This window comes from Chaetodon trifascialis, chromosome 17, assembly GCF_039877785.1.
Source record: "Chaetodon trifascialis isolate fChaTrf1 chromosome 17, fChaTrf1.hap1, whole genome shotgun sequence".
NCBI lineage: Eukaryota > Metazoa > Chordata > Actinopteri > Chaetodontiformes > Chaetodontidae > Chaetodon > Chaetodon trifascialis.
This window is the reverse complement of record NC_092072.1, coordinates 1,877,793-1,901,859: the sequence shown is the minus strand read 5'-3', so window position 1 is coordinate 1,901,859 and position 24,067 is coordinate 1,877,793. Positions and strand designations below refer to the sequence as shown.

General features: G+C 47.9%; 3 protein-coding genes across 4 annotated transcripts in view; all 3 read right to left on the bottom strand.

Annotated features, from left to right (window-relative positions):
• The window catches only part of LOC139345532 (protein MTSS 1-like), a 48,351-nt gene extending 40,014 nt beyond the window's left edge, over positions 1-8,337 (bottom strand). For both annotated transcript variants that reach the window (XM_070984172.1, XM_070984173.1), the window contains exons 1-2: positions 7,915-8,337; positions 402-463 (exon numbers count right to left, since the gene is read on the bottom strand). In XM_070984172.1, the coding sequence (XP_070840273.1) occupies positions 402-463; positions 7,915-7,986 (134 nt within the window). In that variant the 5' untranslated portion in view covers positions 7,987-8,337. The remainder of the gene's footprint in view (positions 1-401; positions 464-7,914) is intronic.
• LOC139346073 (adhesive plaque matrix protein-like) lies at positions 8,176-18,933 on the bottom strand. Its single transcript, XM_070984976.1, has 8 exons — positions 18,911-18,933; positions 18,315-18,696; positions 17,914-18,254; positions 17,246-17,694; positions 13,080-13,876; positions 12,564-12,998; positions 11,904-12,098; positions 8,176-8,226 (listed from the first exon to the last, which is right to left on the bottom strand). Exons 1-8 carry the CDS (start codon positions 18,931-18,933, stop codon positions 8,176-8,178), a joined length of 2,673 nt encoding a protein of 890 aa, XP_070841077.1.
• An 803-nt stretch (positions 18,934-19,736) lies between these two features.
• LOC139345533 (secretagogin-like) lies at positions 19,737-24,019 on the bottom strand. The gene is made up of 11 exons (XM_070984174.1): positions 23,908-24,019; positions 22,778-22,848; positions 22,442-22,537; positions 21,854-21,943; positions 21,712-21,768; positions 21,426-21,503; positions 21,284-21,339; positions 21,102-21,147; positions 20,916-20,975; positions 20,576-20,644; positions 19,737-20,264 (listed from the first exon to the last, which is right to left on the bottom strand). Exons 1-11 carry the CDS (start codon positions 23,975-23,977, stop codon positions 20,139-20,141), a joined length of 819 nt encoding a protein of 272 aa, XP_070840275.1. The 5' UTR covers positions 23,978-24,019; the 3' UTR covers positions 19,737-20,138.
• Between the last annotated feature and the right edge of the window lie 48 nt (positions 24,020-24,067).

Genomic DNA, 24,067 nt, shown 5'->3' with positions numbered 1-24,067 from the left:
TCATGCTGTTTATACCTCATGCCACATGCACTTTTTACATGTATTTATATTTTTTCTGGATATTTAATTATTTGCATTTCTGGTTAGATGCTAAACTGCATTTCGTTGTCTCTGTGTTTCACTCTGACAATGACAATAAAGTTGAATCTAATCTAATGTCTTCACTGTACAACTTGTGTTTTCTGTATTTGTGGTACATTTCTTCAAAATTCGTGTCTTTTTTTGTCTTTTTTTCTCGTTTCACCTTCTTTTCTTAAAGTGATGCATGTTTTGTGTGTTGACCTCTCTCAACTCTCTCACTGTGTATTTAACAGAGCCAAAGACACACCTGTGTGTGTGTGTGTGTGTGTGTGTGTGTGTGTGTGTGTGTGTGTGTGTGTGTGTGTGTGTGTGTGTGTTACCTGAGCTGTGATTGCAGCTTGCTGGCCTTGCTGATGAAGTCGTCCCACACAGGATAGCTGCCCTGAAGAGAGACAGAGGAAATCAGAAAGGTGCGCACAAACACGGAGTAATACCCTCATTTTTATGGAAGGTTTATAAAATCGTGTTGCTTTAATATCTAAATTGTACAAACAGTGTTCAGTGCTGATTGATCATCTCGTAAATATCCTTCAGTAGGTCGGGCACGCAGTTTCTTTTCATATTAATGTGTATTGATTACATGCACACTCAACTACAAAAGAGAACATAAAAGTTGTGCCGTGTACCGATCGCCAGGCTCAGCCAAAACACATTAATCCTGAGCGTCAGAGGCAGCAGTGAGCCAACAGACAGCAAGGAGACAGATCAATAGCAGCGATCCATACGCCACACCCACCCAGCCAGTCCAGAGGAAGCCAAACAAGCACCCCCAGGCATGCAAATCCAGTTTGGGTCCACCGACTGGCTTTAATATGAGACAGAAACAAAGAGAGAAGCCAAAACGCTGCAGTGCAGTGCTGCTGGATGTGTGTTAAAGTAGGCTGCATGGAGGGAAACACTGCAGCCAAACACAAAGACAAGAAACTGGGGTGCGCTTCTAATATCAGCAGGAGTCCCCTGATGTTTTAGGGGCGGGTGGGGCTTTTCTACTGCAGCGAAACATCTGAGGCGGCTTCACTCACTGGATTCTGGGCTGAGCACTCAGATCGTGCTGTAACTGCGGTTTTAAAAAGCCAAACAAATAAATACAGATTCCTTCCTTACATTATGAGCGCTGCAGGAATACGACCCTGGAACGCTAAAGGTATGTGGACATCCCTGAGGTTTCGTGCACGTTGGTTCCAGGGCCGTCTCCAAGGTTTAGGCGAAGACGCCTTCCCAATGCAAAACCAACATGGCCGCACATGCAATGGCTTGTCCACACCAGAGGCGTCTCAGCTGCACTCCAGTCAAACATCTGACTGACAGAACGCCTTCTAACACAGCTGTTTTAGTCTTTTAAACCGAGTCCAAGTCTTTCAGGCGTCACATTGACATGTGAGACATTATGTTGGACAGATGTTTAAAGGACACGCTCTGAAGTCTATTTTAGTACAATTCTCACACGACACATGTACGTCCTGAGAGCTGCTGGAATCGTTCCTCCCGTCCGGACTGGCTGTGAAAACACTCCCCTGTGCCACGACTACACTCTAAGAAACCAAGAGATTACAGAACAAGGACAGTCGATTTTGTCCCTCATTTCTTACAGTGTAGTGTTTCTTTGACAACCGGTTTGGAAAGGAGAGAGACCAGTGACTCGTCAAGACCGACCCCAGACTGACCACCCTCAGCTCCTGCATGGCACTGCGTGGGCATCGCCTTTTGTCAGCGTCATCGGCCGGGCTGAGCCAGCTGAGCCGGGCCGAGCCAGGCCAGGCCAGGCCAGGCCCAGCCAGGCCGAGGTGGGCGTGTTCAGCCTTGGGATGTGAGAGTGATGCCCAGCATCATCGCCTGGCTACCGTTGCTATGGCGACACTGCAGCTGCAGAAGCAGAGGGGTCTCAGAGAGGGATGTGTGGGGAGGGGGGAGTCACACGTGCACGCATCCTCACCCAAACACACACGCATTTTTTCCTGTCACACATTTGCCTTCTTTGTTTCTCTCGCTCTCTCTTTCATATTCAACACACACATTTTTTTGTTCTTCTTTTCCTCTTTTTCATGTGTGCACACACTCAATCTTTCTGTTTCTCTCCAGTCATTTAATCTTCCTGCTCTTCATCACTCATTAATCATTTACTCTATATTACACTGTATATATATATATATATATATATATATATATATATATATACCTATAGATAGATATAGATATATAGCCACATCTCATTACATCCCCTCTCTCTCCGTTTCTCTCCCTCAGGGTCGCTGCATCAATCAGTCACTGAGGACATAAATTGTCACCGTGGCAACAGCCGGAGGCGGCGGCAGCCCGCGGGTCCTTCAGGAGTCCTCGGCTGTTTGTTTGGCCTCTGCTCCGTCCCTGTGAGCATCTGCACAGGCTGCATACCGAGAAATCCCACTATGCTTCTTCTTCATCGGTGATTGTGAGCGATAATTACACAGATCTGATTCCTCAGACTCCAGCGTGACTGTTTTTTTTTTATTGCGGTGTTAAGCCTGAGGACGGGGCGGGGCTAGTGGACAGGCAAGCCAGGCAGTTGCTTGGAGCCCCCGGCCACTTATTTACAACAAAGATTATTGATAGACCTGGGCTTTCAGGGACCTCTCGGCCCCTGAACCTCACTTTCAGAACTGCTAATCTATTTTTTTCAGTATTCACATCAAATGTCCCAGAAATTGTGCATTTACGTGTGCAAAAACCACATTTTTGTGGTGTGCACGGGTGGGGCGGGGGCCCCAGGGACCCGAGCAACACCACTGCCTGAGGATACTACTGAATATTTGCTTCAGCATGAGGAAAAGCATCTACCTTCTCTACAAAGCTCCCAGATGGATTCAGCCTGGGGATGTCACACTAGCATGAGCAGCATCCTAAACAACCAGACCACCGTAACGGTCAACATCATACAGCTACATGGACATTAGTAAAACATATCAACAAAATCCAATCATGTACCCAGCGGAGGATTTCACCTCTTACAGCCAGATTTCAGAGTAAACACATCAGAGAGCAGAAAAAGACTCACGTCAGCCAGTTTTATATCAACAACAGGCCTAAAAACCAAAGTGACCCATTTGGCCGAGGCACCGAAGCCAATAGCAGCTCTGTCCGTGAGGTTTCCATGACGATGTCAACACGGACACACAGCAGCCCCCCGAAAAAGAGACGAGGATTATTTTAGCTCCGAGGTGATTAAGACGACGCTCAGTCCAAGATAAATGGTGATTAGAATTCAGCTAATGCGCTCAATGGCATTACTTTAAACCAGACACGCACACACACACACGCACGCACACACACGCACACACAGCAAAACCTTGAACCCTGGTTGCTTTGTAGCAGTAACCAGGTTAAAAAGCTGCAGCAGCCTCTACAGAGTTTCACCTTCAGTTAGCGTCACAGCTGTTTCCACAGATGTTCTCCACAGTTTAGAAAGTGTTTAACAGAGAAACAAAGTCGACTTTTTATGAGTTCAACGTTTACAGTGCTGCAATACGCTCCAACACACTTCCTGTCAATTGTCTGACTCACAGGAACAGTTGTCCCATGATGCCTCACGTCCATGTTTTTTCATTGAGGAGCTCATGGTCAGCTGGGAAACTTGGAAAGCAAAATTAAATAAACAACTAGGCAGATAGAAAGTATGAAAACCTCAGCTCATGGTTTGGGCTCTCCAGTTGCACATGGACTGTACAGTATAGTTGAGTCTCACCAGCCCCCCAATGCACTTAGATAACAGGCACCTGTTTCCACCTGTAAACAAGCATCGATAAACCCGCTGCACACAAGAGCATTTAGCAGCTAAAAGGAAAGTGAATATCTGACTCAAACAGGATAATAACGGCGTTCTGTGTCTGCTGGATAGTTTGCTGAAAGACTTTTACTTTACGAAATCTCATTGAATTTCTTAGGATCAAAACAGGCTATTGTTCCTCTTGTCCAATGACGTTCACAGATTAACTTAATGTTATGATGTTATGCCAAATGTAGGTGTTTCTGCTCATTCGTGGCCATTAATCAATCAAACATTGTACAGATGTTAATATGGGCTTGTTCCACATCCACAGTAAGCCTGCAGCTCGGTGTGTGTTTAACCACAGAAAGACACTGTAAAGACGGCTCAAAGGCAGATGTGCAGCTCGGTGTGCAGCAGCTCGCAGTAGATGAGGACGAGCCAGTTTCTCCTCCAGGGAAAAACATGCAGATCGGTTCCACTTAAACGGATCAACAGTAATGTGTCTGCTTTAATTTAAGCAGCACAATGATGTGTGGATGTGGATGTGAACGGCACGTAGCCACACGCACACACATTTACACAGTGGATATACAACATGCTCAACCTGCTGACAGGAAGTGTGTATTTGGAAGGAGAGGAATCTTTGAAAATAAAATAGTTGCATTAAATAATTATTTTCATTATCGATGAATGCAGATTATTGTTTTGTCTTCAGTAACAGAAAGTAGTGAAACATTCCAAAGTCGTAATTTCTAAGAGCTCAATCCAATGACTCAACAACTAGTTTCATCCAACCAACAGTCCAAAATCCAAAAATATTCAATGTACTCTCACAGAGGACTGAGGAGATCAGCAGATCTGGCAGTGGAGACCTAAAGGTCAGAGGTGAACTGGTGAGCAGAGGTTCAATCCAGCAGGACACATCTGGACAGGGAAAGTTCCTCATTACCACCACTGAGGTGCCCATGAGCAAAACCCTTAACTCCAGCTGCTCCAGTGGGGCTACTCAGCGGCCGGCCGAGGACACTGGTTGTACTGGGCAGCTTCCAGATGTGGATGTGTGCAGCTGTGCACGAGAAGCTTCCTCTCCGGTGAGTCATAAACAGTGAATTTTGATAACTTTCTCGTCGATCACAGTAAACAAAATGATTTTGAGACATTTCTGGTGTGGACAGTCAGCCGTGGTTTGCTTTAAACGACGGCCTCAAACGTCCTCTTTCTGCTGCAGGAACCTCGCACAGCATGAGGCCATTGTCACAGGTCCTGTTTGTGTCTCCGCGGCGCTCCTGGGCTCTGGTCAGGAGGCGATCTGAAGTGCTCGGGACTTTTCTGGCAGTGCTGTCGGTCGTGATTGGTCGAGCAGATGTGCGGTCACAACAAAGACCACTAGAACAATTTAACAGTGGTTTGAATTCCGTCTGCAACAACCAATACTTAAAAACACACAGCTAAACAGTGCAAGGGGAAAATGAAGATAAAACAAGATCATGGCCAACGTGGAGCAAACTGGACGGCAGTTTGCTTGAGTCAGCCACCAGCAGGGTCCTGGATTCTCTATTAACGTACAAACTGGGATCTTGTGTTTGTATGAACATGAAAGGAAATCAATACAGATTACTTACAAATAGCACGTAAAAATGCTGTAAATGCGGGAACTTCTGACATTCTTACTGTGTCAGATCTCACCTCTAAACGTTATGAGCTAAAAAAATCAACTTATTATTAGTTATTATTAGCACGTACGCAGGCATTCTGACTTGGCTTCATTAACCAGCGGCTGTAAAATGTTCCCACTGTTTGCCTGTGACTGAGGGTAAAATAAGGACTCGCTCAGCTGAACATACAGACAAAACCTGCGCATGTGAAACACAATTAGGAGCAGCAAAGCGGAGTCTCCTCCACAGTGACAAAGTAAAACCTCTCTCCACCCACACATGCTAATGTCAACGAGGGAAAACCTGCATCTGGTTGTCTGTGAGTCACGTGTATGAATAAAACATCAGGTCGTCTTACAGTGAGGAGCTTTTCATTCAATTTAGTCAGCAATTAAAGATCATGGTGAGGATTATATTCATGTTGTTGTTCTGAGCAAGCGCTGTGAGAGTGTGAATCAAAGCCTGACAGATCGTCTTCCTCTTTGCTGTAGAGCTCAGTTTTTGTCCAGAAACTATTAAAACACATCATTGAGCCTCACTGCTGCACTGGCTGACATGTTCCTTCATCACCATCAACACACACACTGTAGTTTATTCTGACACAAACACTCCACGTGTGGATTAATCCGCTGCTGAAAATAGTCCCAGACAAATGCACTGTTTCCTCCTGTTTTCCTTTTAATTTTCCTTTCACTATATACATAAAAAAACAGCGTATTGTTACCTGAAGAGTCAGATTTAACACAGACAACCTGTGATGAGCTCATGAAACATGATGCAGCGCTACAGATGAAACTGCCCAGCGGTGCAGTTAAAATGAGCTCATCCACGACCAGCAAGGAACTGCTTTCTGAAAATGGTCATCATTCAATCTTCATTATGAACAAACATCAAACAGTCGTCTCTGTTCACGTTCATGATGCAGCATCGCTCCCGGCTCCGATCTGCAGCAGCCATGTTTGTGAATTCAACACGTTTAGACCAAGTGTGGAAGCAGCTGACTCATTTTGAGCCATCGAGCATCATCAAGAGCACGAACCTCTCACAAGACGACGAAGAGGCAAAACAAATGCCACAGAAAAAGACAGACGAGAGATGAAGGCTGAAGTGAAAGGAGAAAGGATGGAAGAGAGGGGAGAGAGAGGAAGATGAAGATGAAGAGAGAGAAAACTGAAGGAGGACAAAAACCAACAGATGTGTATCAGAAGGAGGCTGGAAATGCTGAAAAGAAAGAAAATGAGGGAGAACAAGACAAGAGGAGCAGGAGGAAGAGGAGGGCATGCTGTAGGAAAACAAGATGACAGGAGGAAGAGGAGGGTGACAAAGACAGGAATAGAAAGGAGGAAGAGGGTGTGGCAGGTTTCCCAGACCTCCCTTTGTGAACCAACCACACCACACCTGTTAGAAACCACCTGTCTGTTTTTACGTCACCACGGAAACAGGTGTGTGTGTGTGTGTGTGTGTGTGTGTGTGTGTGTGTGTGTGTGTGTGTGTGTGTGTACATGGTGCCCCTCCCCCGACAACACACACTTGTGAGGACACTGCAGGCTAACCTTCAGTATTCACCATAACCTGCACACACTCCACCCTCCACACACACACACACACACACACACACACACACACACACACACACACACACACACACACACCCTTGAACAACATTAACATTAAAACTGACCAAAAATGTGTGTTTAAATACACACAAACGCTGCAGAGCCACAGACAGGTGTGTGTTTGTGTCAACCCTCACCTCATTCAGCATCACAACTAATCAATATCTTCAGTAGCCAATCACAGAGAGTGTCAGAGAAAGGGTCTTTTAACATTTGATCAGTCCACGACCCTAAAGTACTCAGCTTCCTGTCGCATTAGACAAAGAAAAGCAGCCAGTCTTCTCGTTTCAGAGGCTGGAACTGCGCCAATTCATGTTCCTGACGATCACATGTAAGTTCTTCTCTTTTAGAGAGGAGCAAGTCTTTCAAAGCACATTTCACACGTCCATCTCTGTGAGACGGTCCCAGTCAGTCCACCCTCAGGTTGTCCCTGTCCTACCTAAAACCCTGTGAACTGTGCGGTCTGAGCTCTGGTGAGCTCTGTGATGTCCTTCAGCATCACTCATCTGCCGCTGTGGTCAGCGGGACGAAGCTGCTTTACGCGTCTTAGTGCAGAAAAGCTGCAGGCGGTCACATCCTGAGAGCCCGAACACACCCACCCTGCTCCCCCCTCCTCCCCCTCTGCTGGATAATTAGAAAATTAGTGATGACGCCTGGAAATCTCCAATAATCAGACGGAATCAAATGTGCGCTTTTCCTGGTTTGACGCAACAGGATCCACGCAGGGATCTTTTCCAGGCGCCCTGCCCTGAAGATTTCATGTGTGCAACACTGATTTAAATCACAGATCAGATGAAATGATAATGCTCCTTCATGTTACCTTCATGTCTCCTATGACAGTCTGGAAGAGCCCCCCCAGCGCGCTGCACTCCCTCTCCATCACTGTCTCCATCTTCGGTGTTGTGAACGGAAATTACCGACAATCACTCGCAGCTTCTGAGGTCCATAAATGAAGCGCCGGGAAACAAATGAATTTAAGGGGGAAAGCAGATCGGTGGTGGAAACGCTCAGACTCGCGCTGCAGGGTTTCACCGCCTGAAGGAGCCCAGAAGACGGACAGAAGCAGCAGCAGAGGCCGCGGTCAGTTTCCGCTCAGAGCCGATAGATCCATGTCTGCAGGAGGAGACGCATGCTGGAGCGCAGAGACGCGGAGGACAGGAGACCGAGAGACACAAGTCTTTACTGAGAGCTGCTCCTCTGGCTCTGTGCGGCCGGGCGCGCGCCTGGAGGGACGAGGACGCGCGCCCGATTGGCCCCGCCTTCATGTGAGGAAGCTTTTTGTTAATGAGACCGAAGTGAGGAGGAGGAGGAGGAAGGGCCAGCAAGGTGAAATAAAAACCAGCTCCTGGACACTGAAATCTACGAGACAAGTCCGAGAAATAAAAGGAGTTAAAAAAAAAAACACCTAAGATTCATCCAACAAGAAAGGTCTTCAGATAAAAGGTCATTAAATAACGTGAGATAAAATAAACCTATAAAAGTCATACAAATAAAGAAAAATGAATGAAAAAACAGCATCAATATCTGAGAATGTCATGAAAGATATGAAACAGTGAGGAAAAATAGTGTGTATTATTATTGTTGTTGTATTATTATGTTGAACATTAAATGTCTTTACTTCACTGTATGTCAGATGAACCCGATCTACTGCAATCTTTAATATTTAGACTCTGTCGCCACCTAGTGAGTATTTCTCTGAACTGTCTGGAAAAGATGAAAAAAAGTCGAGGATGAGGAGCAAAGTGAAGGAGAGGTGAAACAGAAAATCAGCCCATCTCACAGATGCATTATGACACAGTAATAATGGCTCACAAATCTGAAATTTGACAGGAGACCCAAGAAGTCAAAAGCTAAAATGTTTCATCTTTAACAATGCCTCATATTTTAGAGTTTGATGTGTGTTTATGTTCGATTATAGAAAAGTATCAACATTAGTCAGAAAACTGTTGCGGAGTAAAAAGTAATGTAGTTTCCTCTGTTGAGGTAGAAGCATCAAGTGTCAAATAATGGAAGTACTCAAGTACAAGAACCTTAAAATTATACTTAAGTGTAGTACTTGAGTGATTGTCTGATCTCTCCATCATGTGGTTTGCATCCAAGTGCAGCACATAGAAAACTGTGTTTATTCACTCATCATCTTCTGAATTCGTGTGAACTTCATGAATTCTCAGTGCGGACCTTCATGTAAGTGTGAGGACACCTAGTGGTAAAACTCAGTCAGTGCACTTCCAGCCCCTTCATTCTGAGGAGTTTGACAGTGAGCCTCTAGCCTGGCTCTGAGATCACACACCTGAAATTTAACACAGGCAGTGGTCACACATTCCTCCCGTGATGTTCGCTGTATTTCCTCAGTACTGCACTGTACCTCTTTGTCTTTTAAAACCGAGGACTCTGCTGGTATCTGGACCTGCACTTTATCCAAAAGAGCCACCAGGTGCCACAAACAGAGATCAATCATCTCACTGGAACCATGTGATAGACTCGCTGGTGCCATCAAACCCAAAAATGTCCGTCCTCCAGCCCTGGACGCCTTGTTTCAACAGGAAATGCTGTGTTAGTTTTTCTGTGATATATGCTTGATTCTACAGCATAAACTCAAAAGTCTTCCTGTAACCGCGTTGAAAAATTACTCTGATCTATAACAAATCAAGCGAACATCTGGGCAAAATAATAGTAAATGTGTCTCTTGTGTATCTGGATGCAGATTTGAATCCAGGTGTAGAGTAGAAATCTATAGACAACACATTTAGAGGATTGTTCATGCCTTGCATTGCTCTTAAAAATGCTGTTTCACAGACTTTGGTGTCCCTCCACAGTAGCAGTGAACAGCTGCATGTTTCCACCACAGAAGCTGTGAGGAAAAACCTGCAGACTTTGGCCTAAAGTGAAGCTTTGGAGGCTGGACTGAAGCCAGCACGGCTGACCGGTTTGTTGGAAGAAGATCTGGGATCAGATGGCGAATCTGGCAGAGCTTCAAACAGTCAAAGCGGTGTCATTTTAACCACATAGACTCACTGCTTAATGACAGGGAGCAACAACACACACACAACACACACACTCTGAAAGGCAGTGCGCAAAAAGCAGTGCTCTGTGTTATTATCTGCCCCAAACAGGAGAAGACTAAACTAATAACAGCTATCAGAGAGAGGGGGAAAGAAAAGGAGAAGAAGTGGGAGGGAAGCAAAAAGACGAGGAGCTGGAGATTCATGATTCACAGCGTGTTAAATCGAGTTCACAAGGTTTTTATGAGTCTCATCATGAGATTATGACTCTGCATTTCCAGTCATTCTTTTTCAGCAATAACATTCACATCAGAGCTCAGACAGAGAAACCGACGTGCACTCTTCAAACAGCATGAAGAAGAGGCATCGGCGCCTCAGTTTCAAGAACATCTCATCAGCATCGAGCTCTGGCTGCTGCAGCAGTCTGAAGGAAGAACATAAGAGTCTTCAGAGTGATAATAAGCTCCTGATCAGAGAGCACGATGCTGCCAAAGGCAAAGTATCTGCAGTGGTATTACTGATGGAGGTGTGATCAAAGTCATGCCTCAGAAAATCTGAATTAAAAAGTCAGGATGAGAACAAAAATGTAACACATGCATGCACATTTTATAGCACATGGGCTGAAACATGCTAAATTAAAAGCACATCCTTTAAAATATGAGGTGTGGGCTTTTATCCAGTGACACCAGGTCCAAAGTGATGTTTGAACTACTGAAAAGAGATAAATGACTCTACAGAACAAGTGATTTATCTGTGGCTCATTCTTGGCTAGGATAGCCATGCTAACAGCTCTGTGAGGCTGTCAGGAACAGCAGAGCTTTGAGCTAAATGCTAACATCAGCATGCAAGCATAGCCAGCTCATGTCATCGCTTACTGGGTTAAAAACATACTTCAGTCTGATATGTGTTGGAGGCCAGGCTCTTTGTACACAGCAGCTCATTCATGAGACACGTGGTGTCAAGCTATTCTGCTGTCTGTATCTCTTACAGAGAAACTGAATCTTTGCCTTCATCTAAAAAGATCTTTATCTGCTATGGTGTCTGCACAACTCCAATCAAATGGCAGCTGATTTCAATCATTAATACACCTTCAGCCATACAGCAAATCTGGAGGCAGTTGATGGTGAGAAACTGCTTCAGAAATTGGATTGGAAGGATTCCTTTGGTTCATATGTTGCAGGGCCTTGCTCAGTTTTACAGGGTAGAAAGGACACTGTTTGAGATTCATGTTTAAAGCTGTGCTATTTTTTTTTAATCTGCACCAAAAGTACTGCCAAGTCATTGAATGACTAGTTAAAAATGTGCTGGAGTCATGCTGAGCCAAAGACATGTAAGACAAAAGGACAACTTGTGCAGAAACCTCATTAAAGTCCTTTCTGGATACTACTGTGAGGTACCATATCATGCCTACCCCAAGACATAACATTCAATAACCAGGAAGAACCCCAGAGTTCAACAGGGTTTAGTACAATTCATTACATTGTGCAGCAACATCACTAAACAGTTCAAACATTAAATGACATGCAGACAGGGAGTGTTGTTCCAAATACTTTATTGAATTTCACAAGAGTTGATGCTAGGCCAAACTGCTTCCAGGAGGTGGTTAGGAACCTGAGAACAGAAAAACATGCATTTTATCCTCAAGGAACATTCCTTATGAAATAAGACACCTGCATTAAACAAAGTAAACCACAATCCTTTACTCAATTCAGCATAATAGAACATGATCTATATTGGAGATTTGAAGCTCTTGGAAAACATAGTAACTGCAACTTCACAATACCTAATGTTGAAGACCATTGTATACTGGCACCATTCGCTGCCACTTGTAGGCATACACAGGTGCTACTGGTCTAGAACTTCTTGGGGAAGCAGCTCCCTGGGGAAAAGCAAAGTCCCACATGCCAGCTTTAGTTTGGCTCACATTGTCGTAGCTGGGCTGCTGGGGCTTGGCCGGGTAGCTGGGCTGCTGGGGCTTGGCCGGGTAGCTGGGCTGCTGGGGCTTGGCCGGGTAGCTGGGCTGCTGGGGCTTGGCCGGGTAGCTGGGCTGCTGGGGCTTGGCCGGGTAGCTGGGCTGCTGGGGCTTGGCCGGGTAGCTGGGCTGCTGGGGCTTGGCCGGGTAGCTGGGCTGCTGGGGCTTGGCCGGGTAGCTGGGCTGCTGGGGCTTGGCCGGGTAGCTGGGCTGCTGGGGCTTGGCCGGGTAGCTGGGCTGCTGGGGCTTGGCCGGGTAGCTGGGCTGCTGGGGCTTGGCCGGGTAGCTGGGCTGCTGGGGCTTGGCCGGGTAGCTGGGCTGCTGGGGCTTGGCCGGGTAGCTGGGCTGCTGGGGCTTGGCCGGGTAGCTGGGCTGCTGGGGCTTGGCCGGGTAGCTGGGCTGCTGGGGCTTGGCCGGGTAGCTGGGCTGCTGGGGCTTGGCCGGGTAGCTGGGCTGCTGGGGCTTGGCCGGGTAGCTGGGCTGCTGGGGCTTGGCCGGGTAGCTGGGCTGCTGGGGCTTGGCCGGGTAGCTGGGCTGCTGGGGCTTGGCCGGGTAGCTGGGCCGCTGGGGCTGCTGGGGCTGGGGCTTGGGCTTGGCCGGATAGCTGGGCCGCTGCGGCTGCTGGGGCTTGGCCGGATAGCTGGGCCGCTGGGGCTGCTGGGGCTGGGGCTTGGGCTTGGCCGGATAGCTGGGCCGCTGCGGCTGCTGGGGCTTGGCCGGATAGCTGGGCCGCTGCGGCTGCTGGGGCTTGGCTGGGTAGCTCGGCTGCTGGGGCTTGGCCGGGTAGCTGGGCTGCTGCGGCTGCTGGGGCTTGGCCGGGTAGCTGGGCTGCTGGGGCTGTTGGGGCTTGGCCGGGTAGCTGGGCCGCTGCGGCTGCTGGGGCTTGGCCGGGTAGCTGGGCTGCTGGGGCTTGGCCGGGTAGCTGGGCTGCTGGGGCTTGGCCGGGTAGCTGGGCCGCTGTGGCTGCTGGGGCTGGGGCTTGGCCGGGTAGCTGGGCTGCTGGGGCTTGGCCGGGTAGCTGGGCCGCTGGGGCTGGGGCTTGGCCGGGTAGCTGGGCTGCTGGGGCTTGGACGGGTAGCTGGGCCGCTGCGGCTGCTGGGGCTGGGGCTTGGCCGGGTAGCTGGGCCGCTGGGGCTTGGCCGGGTAACTGGGCTGCTGGGGCTGGGGCTTGGCCGGGTAGCTGGGCCGCTGCGGCTGCTGGGGCTTGGCCGGGTAGCTCGGCTGCTGGGGCTTGGCCGGGTAGCTGGGCTGCTGCGGCTGCTGGGGCTTGGCCGGGTAGCTGGGCCGCTGCGGCTGCTGGGGCTTGGCCGGGTAGCTGGGCCGCTGCGGCTGCTGGGGCTGCTGGGGCTTGGCCGGGTAGCTGGGCTGCTGCGGCTGCTGGGGCTTGGCCGGGTAGCTGGGCTGCTGGGGCTTGGCCGGGTAGCTGGGCCGCTGGGGCTGCTGGGGCTGTTGGGGCTTGGCCGGGTAGCTGGGCCGCTGCGGCTGCTGGGGCTGCTGGGGCTTGGCCAGGTAGCTGGGCTGCTGGGGCTTGGCCGGGTAGCTCAGCTCGGCCGCACTTCCATCTGGACTGTAGCTGCCTACTTGCCTCCCATAAGAAGCGCCAAGATGTCCAGCACTAGGTGCAGCAGCAGGCTTTAGATACCCAAATGAAGCACTTTCTGTGTAACTGGGTCCATGGCCACTCAGAGGACCTCCAGGCTGTGCATAGCTCTCAGTGGAAGGAGCTGAATCAGGTTTGTAGCTGCGCTTGTCTTCAGTCACTTTGAGGGGTGTGATGCCACTGGAGCCTCCACTTCCATAGGTAAGTGCTAGGAAAAGGAAACACTTGATGTCACCGTAATAAGTCAACAAATGAAAGTGCAGATTGTGTAAGTTGAATTCTTACCTTTTGCATATTGTCCAAACACTACCAGTGAGAGTAAGAGCACCCTGAAAAAGAACAACACGTGAACCAAAGAAAACCAGTCAGTGAGTGAAATTTCTGCCAAAACAGAGAAAAGTCATCTTACCTCACACAAAATCCAGAAGCCATTTTTCTGGTGGAGCTGAAGCCAAACAGCCTTCTCAGTGTGTGCTACTGACAGCCAAACAAAACCAGAAACTATTGTTTCAGCTTCCTGACTGCTGCTCTCACACTGGCCCTTTTCTAGTGTCTCACACTGATGAAGGAATTGGATTCAGGTTGGTGCTGTCAGCTCTGGCAACCTGGGCAGGTGTTTGCACTGAGGCACTCAAGCTGCGTTTCACTTGCGTCAGCTAAAACTCATCAGCTTCTCACGGCGGGTTATAGATCTGCCTCATGGATCAGCTCATCCAAAATACTGAATAAATAAATGAATAAAAATCACTGACCGCTTGTGGTGTCTGAGTTTATGCTGTCGCTCATGTACATTATCTAATGTGACTGTGTGGGGGTACAAAAGGATTTGCTTTGACATATTTGTATTATGTGTTGTGCATTTAATTAATGTCTCCCTCAGAACAACAAAGGTGAATTTTAGGGCAGTTTTGGTTCAGTTTGTTGAGGTGACGTTTGTTGAGAAGACCATGCTGCTCTTCATGTTTTGTTGTCCATCATGTTGTGCATGTTCTCCAAGCTGAACGTATTAGGATGGAGGAAGAAATGAGAGGGAGGAAAAGGTAAAATACTAATACTGAAGTTTAAAAAGAGAAAGAAAAGAGGCACCTGAATTCAGAGGAAGGGCACATCGGAGCAGAACTCCGCTCTGTGCAAAACAGAGAGCAGAGCAGAATTGTAAACACGCGACCATGTAGAGACAGAAATGACATGCTGTTGTGTAAATCAGATAAATGACATATGGCTGTTTCGTTTGTTTAGTCAAAGGACAAGACTCGCTCTGTAGGAAAGGTATCCTTAAATGACTTCTGTTGTGATCTGGCACTATATAGAAAATAAATTCAAATTAAATTAACTTGACCTTCAAGGGAGGGGGGGCTAATAATATAGATAATTATATATAATGGCGGGGGAAACACTGTGTATATGTACACAGGAGGTTGGCACGTGATGTTTTAACAAACATGTATTCCTTTGAAGCAGCAGTCTGTGTGGTGAAGGGGTTTTTACTGAGCATGTTGTTATTGTTTGTCCTTATTTTTGTCAAACATCTTCATCTACGAGGGAAACGAGTCAGAATGAGATCAACAGTCGACGACAAGAAGAACCCTCCGCCGCCTGTTACCATGCTGTCTGTGTACTCCTCCAGCTTATCGGGGGACTATGGACTTCCTGTGCTGGAGGAAGAGGTCCTGAATGAAGCCCTGCAGGGACAAAAAAGACAGACAACTTTTGGTTTGCTTTCTGAACTCCTCCGCCTGATGATGCTAGAGGAAACGTCAGAGGACCACCAACATCATAAGGATTCATCCTCTGGGGACCATTAATGCCACCACTAACAGTTGTTTCAGTCTGGACCAAAGTGGTGGACAGACAGACCGACAATGTCCTCCCTTGAGCTACGCTGCTAGCATGGCTAAAAGTGTCTTTACACAGTTTAAGTCGATCACCTATTTAGATGCAACATAATCTGCCTGCTGGCTCAAATCTGATCCACGTTTTAATCATATTTAATCTGAAAATAACACTGCTGGCCTCGGATATGATACAGATCAGGCTCTGCTAAAAGTGTTGTATCACAGTATTTTAGATGCCACTCTACTACAATACTCCCAGTTTTAAATGGAGTCTTTCTTCAGCTGCATCTCATAGCCAGCTCATGTCATCGCTTCCTGGGTTAAAAACATACTTCAGTCTGATATGTGTTGGAGGCCAGGCTCTTTGTACACAACGGCTCATTCATGACACCTGTGGCGTCAAGCTATTCTGCTGCCTGTATCTCTTACAGAGAAACTGAATCTTTGCTTTCATCTGCTATGGTGTCTGCACAACTCCAATCGAACGGCAGCTGATTCCAATCATTAATACACCTTCAGCCATACAGCAAATCTGAAAGCAGTTGGTGAGATTGGTGAGAATTTTCAGAAATTGTGCATTCTTTTGGTTCATATTTGCCAAAATTCAGTTATTCTGTTGCAGGGCGCTGCTTAGTTTCACTCCACTCAGCTGTGTGGGCTCCTGTTTGACAGTTTACTTTATACAGTGAGCCAAAGGGGGTGCCAACCAATGCAGGCCATGTTACCTAACTAAAGGTAGAAATGACACTGACCCTGTGTTTACACGTAGCAGGTATTTTGGAAAACGGATATTTTGGCCCCTCCGTTTTCAAAAATATTGTCGTTTACATGAACCCAGATAAACACGCCGTCAAGTGCATCTATGCCAAACCTATGGGCGCAAGTGTAAACAAGGTCGCTCACATGACATTAAGTATTTTCAGTTGCATGTTGTGATGTTTCAGAATCTTAAATGCAGTTTAACCCAGTTTACACACTGACAAATTACCAGCGTTTTCAGAAATCTCCACTTCGGCTGGAGTTTTTAAAAATGATTGTTTCCGTGAAAAAACGAAAAACAAACTCCCTTTGCATGCAAACATGAGGCCAAACCGCATGAAAACATGCCTTTTTTTTTTTTTTTTTTTTTTTTTAAGTGTAAACAGGGTCTGAGATCTACATTTAAAAACCACGCTTTACATTTCTGAAAGGAACTGCAGATAAAATACTGCCAAGTCAGTGACAGAATTTAAAATCTGCCACAGTCACACTTTGTGTGATCAACTGAGGCAGGTGTGTTAGACAAGAGGACACCTTAAGCCAAAACCTCATTCATATCCTTTTTGGATATTACTTAGTTACCATTTCATCATTCCTGTCCTGAGATTTAACATTCACTAACCAGGAAGAACCCCAGAGTTCAACAGGGTTTGGTGCACTTTATTATACTGTGCAGCAACATTACTGAATGGTTCCAACATTAAATGACTTCAATGGACAGGGAGTGTGGTTCCAAATACTTTATTGAATTTTAAGAGTTGATGCTAGGCCAAACTGCTTCCAGGAGGTGGTTAGGACCCTGAGAACAGAAACACATGCATCTTATCCTCAAGGAACATTCCTTATGAAATAAGACACCTGCATGTTTTTAAACAAAGTAAATCACAATCCTTTACTCAATTCAGCATAATAGAACATGATCTCCATTTTAAGCCCTTTGAAAACAAATTAAGAGCAACTTTACAATACCTAATGTCGAAGACCATTGTAGACAGGAACCATTTGCTGCCACTTGTAGGCATACACAGGTGCCATTGGTCTAGAACTTCTTGGGGAAGCAGCTCCCTGGGGAAAAGCAATGTCCCACATGCCAACTTTAGTTTGGCTCACATTGTCGTAGCTGGGCTGCTGGGGCTTAGCTGGCTGCTGGGGCTGTTGGGGCTTGGCCGGGTAGCTGGGCTGCTGGGGCTTGGCCGGGTAGCTGGGCCGCTGGGGCTGCTGGGGCTGGGGCTTGGCCGGGTAGCTGGGCCGCTGCGGCTGCTGGGGCTGGGGCTTGGCCGGGTAGCTGGGCTGCTGGGGCTGCTGGGGCTTGGCCGGGTAGCTGGGCCGCTGGGGCTGCTGGGGCTGGGGCTTGGCCAGGTAGCTGGGCTGCTGGGGCTTGGCCGGGTAGCTGGGCCGCTGGGGCTGCTGGGGCTGGGGCTTGGCCGGGTAGCTGGGCTGCTGGGGCTTGGCCGGGTAGCTGGGCCGCTGGGGCTGCTGGGGCTGGGGCTTGGCCGGGTAGCTGGGCCGCTGGGGCTGCTGGGGCTGGGGCTTGGCCGGGTAGCTGGGCTGCTGGGGCTTGGCCGGGTAGCTGGGCCGCTGGGGCTGCTGGGGCTGCTGGGGCTGGGGCTTGGCCGGGTAGCTGGGCCGCTGGGGCTGCTGGGGCTGGGGCTTGGCCGGGTAGCTGGGCCGCTGGGGCTGCTGGGGCTGCTGGGGCTGGGGCTTGGCCGGGTAGCTGGGCCGCTGCGGCTGCTGGGGCTGGGGCTTGGCCGGGTAGCTGGGCCGCTGCGGCTGCTGGGGCTGGGGCTTGGCCGGGTAGCTGGGCCGCTGCGGCTGCTGGGGCTGGGGCTTGGCCGGGTAGCTGGGCCGCTGGGGCTGGGGCTTGGCCGGGTAGCTGGGCCGCTGCGGCTGCTGGGGCTGGGGCTTGGCCGGGTAGCTGGGCCGCTGCGGCTGCTGGGGCTTGGCCGGGTAGCTGGGCTGCTGGGGCTTGGCCGGGTAGCTGGGCTGCTGGGGCTTGGCCGGGTAGCTGGGCTGCTGGGGCTTGGCCGGGTAGCTGGGCTGCTGGGGCTTGGCCGGGTAGCTGGGCCGCTGGGGCTGCTGGGGCTGTTGGGGCTTGGCCGGGTAGCTGGGCCGCTGCGGCTGCTGGGGCTGCTGGGGCTTGGCCAGGTAGCTGGGCTGCTGGGGCTTGGCCGGGTAGCTCAGCTCGGCCGCACTTCCATCTGGACTGTAGCTGCCTACTTGCCTCCCATAAGAAGCGCCAAGATGTCCAGCACTAGGTGCAGCAGCAGGCTTTAGATACCCAAATGAAGCACTTTCAGTGTAACTGGGTCCATGGCCACTCAGAGGACCTCCAGGCTGTGCATAGCTCTCAGTGGAAGGAGCTGAAGCAGGTTTGTAGCTGCGCTCGTTTTCAGCCCCTTTAAAGATGGGTGTGATGCTACTGGAGCCTCCACTTCTATACGTGAGTGCTAAGAAAAGGAAACACTTGATGTCACTGTAATAAGTCAACAAATGAAAGTGCAGATTGTGTAAGTTGAATTCTTACCTTTTGCATATTGTCCAAACACTACCAGTGAGAGTAAGAGCACCCTGAAAAAGAACAACACGTGAACCAAAGAAAACCAGTCAGTGAGTGAAATTTCTGCCAAAACAGAGAAAAGTCATCTTACCTCACACAAAATCCAGAAGCCATTTTTCTGGTGGAGCTGAAGCCAAACAGCCTTCTCAGTGTGTGCTACTGACAGCCAAACAAAACCAGAAACTATTGTTTCAGCTTCCTGACTGCTGCTCTCACACTGGCCCTTTTCTAGTGTCTCACACTGATGAAGGAATTGGATTCAGGTTGGTGCTGTCAGCTCTGGCAACCTGGGCAGGTGTTTGCACTGAGGCACTCAAGCTGTGTTTCACTTGCGTCAGCTAAAACTCATCAGCTTCTCACGGCGGGTTATAGATCTGCCTCATGGATCAGCTCACCCAAAATACTGAATAAATAAATAATAAAATAAGCAAAAGGATTTGCTTTGACATATTTGTATTATGTGTTGTGCATTTAATTAAATGTCTCCTTCAGAACAACAAAGGTGAATTTTAGGGCAGTTTTGGTTCAGTTTGTTGAGAAGACCATTAAACTGTGAGTCACAAAGCTGCTGCTCTTCATGTTTTCTTGTCCATCATGTTGTGCATGTTCTCCAAGCTGAACTTTAAAGGACAGTGCTGTGTTCTTCATGTTTAAGCCCATTAGAATATGTATATTTTACATTACTGCTAGGGAATTATTACATAAAAAAATCATACAATCACTCATTGGATTGATTTCTTTCCCTTCAGGCCGCTACTGATTTCATCAAAAGCTGCTTGCAGTCACTTAATAAAGCTGTTTTTGCCACAGAACAACCTGAACTATAAAAGCAGACACAACTTGCACAATGTTTCATTCTGGTCATGTTGTTTGCAATGAATTTCGCTCACGTGTTAAAGAGGAAAGACACAGCTGACAAAGATTGAATATGTTTTATTAGCCATCGCTCATGTTTCACAGTAACGTCGTGCAAACACAGTTTCACGGATTAAAACATTACGAAGGAGCAACATGCAGTCATGAAATCACCAAACACATTTATTTCAATCTCAAAACTCAACGTTATATTTTTTATACACTTTATTTTGACCTGTACTACGAACTTGAAAACAGAAAAATATGTACAATTATGCAAATGCACTGTGCTGATATTAATGACCATAGAATATGTGGATACATCAGTCTGTCAACACCAAAGCGGACGCTAGAAATTAGGATGGGAGAAGGAATGAGTGGGAGGAAAGAGTAAAATACTAATACTGAAGTTTGAAAAGAGGAAGAAAAGAGGAAGAGGAGTGATGGAGGCTGATGAGGGTCCGTTAGCTGAGCTTGAGGCCGAGGCAGAGAGCCAGCTCGTTCTTCTGGATCTTTCCGTCTCCGTTGATGTCGCAGTGACCCAGCAGGGCTTTCCTGAATTTGTCCAGGTCTGTGCCACTGATGCTGGGCTGGAGGAGAGCGGTGGGGGGTTTGGAGGCGTTAACAGAGAGGCCAGAGGTCAGTGGCTGAAGGGCGGGCAGTGAAGGGACTGCCTCTGCCCATGCTATGGCTTGAATGCTTGCATGCTAAGCTACGCTAATCTGGCTGTGGCTTCATATTTACTGTACAGACATGAGATCAATGAAAGCCAATAAGCTTTTTTAATGCTACCATGCTCAGGAAAAGATGATCAATCATGATCAGGTCTGAATGACACTGACTGATCCCTGATCAGCTGAATACTGGCTCAGTTTGTGACAGCAGTGTTCAAGATCTTTACCTTCACCAGCTCCATCATGTCCTTCACAAATCCATCCACTTCAGGGCCCTCCAACGCACCGGTCTTACTCTGCGTGCACACACACACACACACACACACACACACACACACACACACACACACACACACACACACACACACACACACACACAGAAGGCACAAGAGACAAAACCCACCGCTGAGCGCAGGAGCTAACAGTCACACAGCTTCGTCATCTGATGGTGTTTGTCAGGTAACGTCGCTGTTCATCACTCAGCATGCAGCCTGAACACACACCCAGGCGTCTGAGGAGCAAACCCCCCCCCCCCCCCCCAACAATGAGGAAAAACTTCAAACTCACAACATCATAGTGAGCGAAGATCTTGTCGAAGTCTCTCTTCCTGTCCTCTTGACTGCAAGCCTGAACCCAAATACAGCAGGTCAATAACATCAACAGCCAAGAGCAGGAATACATGAGACTGAGGTGGGGGTGGGAGGGTGGGGGGCGCGTCTGATTTATAATTTCAAATGTGAACTGAAAACTTACGTCCATCTTAAACTTCAGCAGGAAGTTCTCTTTCAGGGCCAGAATTCTGAACGGAAACGACAGAATCAGCCTCACGTTCGGTCTTTTTAAAGGCCAAAGATTAAAATCATATCTGGTGTGTTTTTTCTGATCATCTCAGCTGATGATTCTCCTCGTGGTCACATGACACAGATCAGCAGTACCTGGCCAGGTCGTTCAGGTCCAGTCTGCCGTCCTTATTTTTGTCAAACATCTTCATCTACGAGGGAAACGAGTCAGAGTGAGATTAACAGTCGACAGACGACAAGAAGACGTGAACGGCTCCACCCCCCCGCCGCCTCTTACCATGCTGTCCGTGTACTCCTGCAGCTTGCTGGGGGTGATGGACTTCCTGTGCTGGAGGAAGAGGTCCTGAAGGAAGCCCTGCAGGGACAAAACAGACACACCACTTTTGGCTTGCTTTCTAATCTTACAGAGCGACTGTCTTCTTTTCTTTCAAAGTTTTAGTTCAATTCTGCAGCTAGAAGTTCAAACCAGGCACATCATTCATTCGAATCTGACGCTGCATTGATTTGTTGACTCTAAAAGCTGTTTTCTGTGTCGCTCTGTTACGTCCAAACTCAGCAGTTACCTTGAGCTCGGTGGCTGAGATGAAGCCGCTGCTGTCAGAGTCGTATTTCCTCCAGATCTACAGAAAAAGACAGAAAGAAACGGCTGGAAATACAACAGGCAAGACAGACGTGCTGCTCGTTCACATGACCTTTGACCCTCACCCTCATGAACTCCACGCTGTTGTCCAGCGGCGTCTCTCTGCGAAACAGGAGCAGGAAGTTCTCCTCCTCTGGCAGCATCATGGTGGCCAGCTGGAAAACAAATCAGGATCAGGATCAGGATCAGGATCAGGATCAGGATCAGGATCAGGATCAGGATCAGGATCACCTTCATCAGCCGAGCGTGTGTGAACATTCAGAGGACCTGACTGGTTTTGGACATCGCAGTCAATGTCTTTGCACAGGAATAAAGGACATAAAGCTCAGTGAGGACAAAAAAATAAACAACCTATACAAGGAAGTTTACAGTGAGTCGTCACATGACAAAGCTCTTTAATTTACCTGCAGTCTGTTTGACTCAGTGAAGCTGTGTGAAGGACACACCTGGAAAAGTCAGTGTTTTCTTATTGGAAATATGAAATGAGAAAAGATTTTCCTGCTTCATGCTGTGAATCTGCAGGAGTGAAGACGAACCGTCGCCTCAGCGTCATGCACACAGAGGTCAAAGGTCACCGTACCGACTCTGACATGAAAACGTCCATGAAGGCCTTTCTCGAGCCAGCAGCAGCTCAGGGGAAAAGGTTTTCGTACCTCTTGGATCTGCAGACGTCCATCAGCTGTGGAGTCCCGAGCAGACATGAGTCTCTGTCTCAGTCTCCTGATGTGGTCCTCGGTTGTCTCCTCCCTCTGAAAACAACATGGACTCATCTCTCACTTCAGTACAAGCTGAGGCAGGTTTAACCAATGAGAAGCTGAACGATAAACAGATCAACATAAAGCCACTGTGTGCATTCAGACGCTCTCTGCGCCCCCTGCTGGCCGTATGAGATACAACACTGTGGTCTCTGCGCTGGAGAAGCAGTTTCTTCATTTTATCAACAGGTGGGTGAGAAGACGACCAACTCTTCATCAGTTTCACGTCTTTACCTTCATCCCAAACGTCCCCAGCATGTGCTGAAAGAAGGCGTCCAGCTCCTTTCCGTCGATGTACCCGTTATCTAAAAACATGAGAACATGATGAAGGTGAAGTCTTTACTTTGGTGAAATTAACCCAAAAACCTTCAGCCTGATCAATCGAGTGTTTTTTTTTTCTTTCTTTTTAATAAAAGAACATAAACTAATAATGTTGAAAAAGTCAAATTTCATCATCTTACACCAGTTTGAATGATGGACCTCTGCTACGGTCAGTGATGGAGAAATACTCTTTTTTACTTCAGTAAGAGTATCACGGTAGAAAAACCCCATCACTAGTGCTGCTTTCAAAATGTTCCTTATGTAACAAAAATAAAGATAATAATAAGAAACTTCATTTATACATGACAATTCATGCAGAAAGTGCTTCACATACAAACAAATAACACGCGATGAAACAATAAAAACAAGGAGAATAAAAATAAAATAAAACAACATAAAGTAGAATTAAACCAGCAGGATAAGACAGATCAGGAGAAAGTGACGTTGAAAAGAAACAATAATGATGAAGAGCGACTCATTGCAGGACTCAGTCTGATGATGCTGCAGCTGCTGAAGGCGGAGCTGATTTGAATCATCTTAATCGATAACAACATCCTCACTGATCGATCATTTTTCTATCATTAGTGTAAATCTGCATCGCTGAAGTTAGCAGCTAAATAATGCGGAGTAAAAAGTGCATTTCCCCATCAGACGGAGTGAAGGAGAGGAATAAAGTAGCAGAGAATGGAAGTACTTCAGTAAAATACATACAAGTTCCTCCATGTTTACTCCTACTACTACAGTACTCAGAGACTGACAGCATGACTGACATCCTCAGGTCCTTAAACCCTCACAGGAGGTCTGAAAGCACCTTGACCCCCCTCCTCACCTGCAGCCCAGCACAAACCCATCAGGGGCAGTTTCGGGGTTCAGGGTCTCGCTCGAGGACCACCTGAGCTGCAGTCTCACCTGTGACTCACGTGTTATGTTTCCCGCTTTACGTTAAACGTCTTTAAAGAACTGAACTATGTGGTGCGGTGTAAATCCCGGACCCTCTACAGTCCTACAGATTTCTTACTGTTAGTTTTCGGATTAAATCTCACCGTCGGCGTCGAAATGCTGCCAGATGTGCAGGAAAGCCGCCGCGTCCAGGCTGTGCAGGGCGCCGTCCATGGTGCTGAAGACCAGTCCGCAGGTCGAGCTGGTGGCTTCTTCAGATGTGAGCAGGAGGGTCTCAGACACAGCCGACCCCCTCAGATGAAC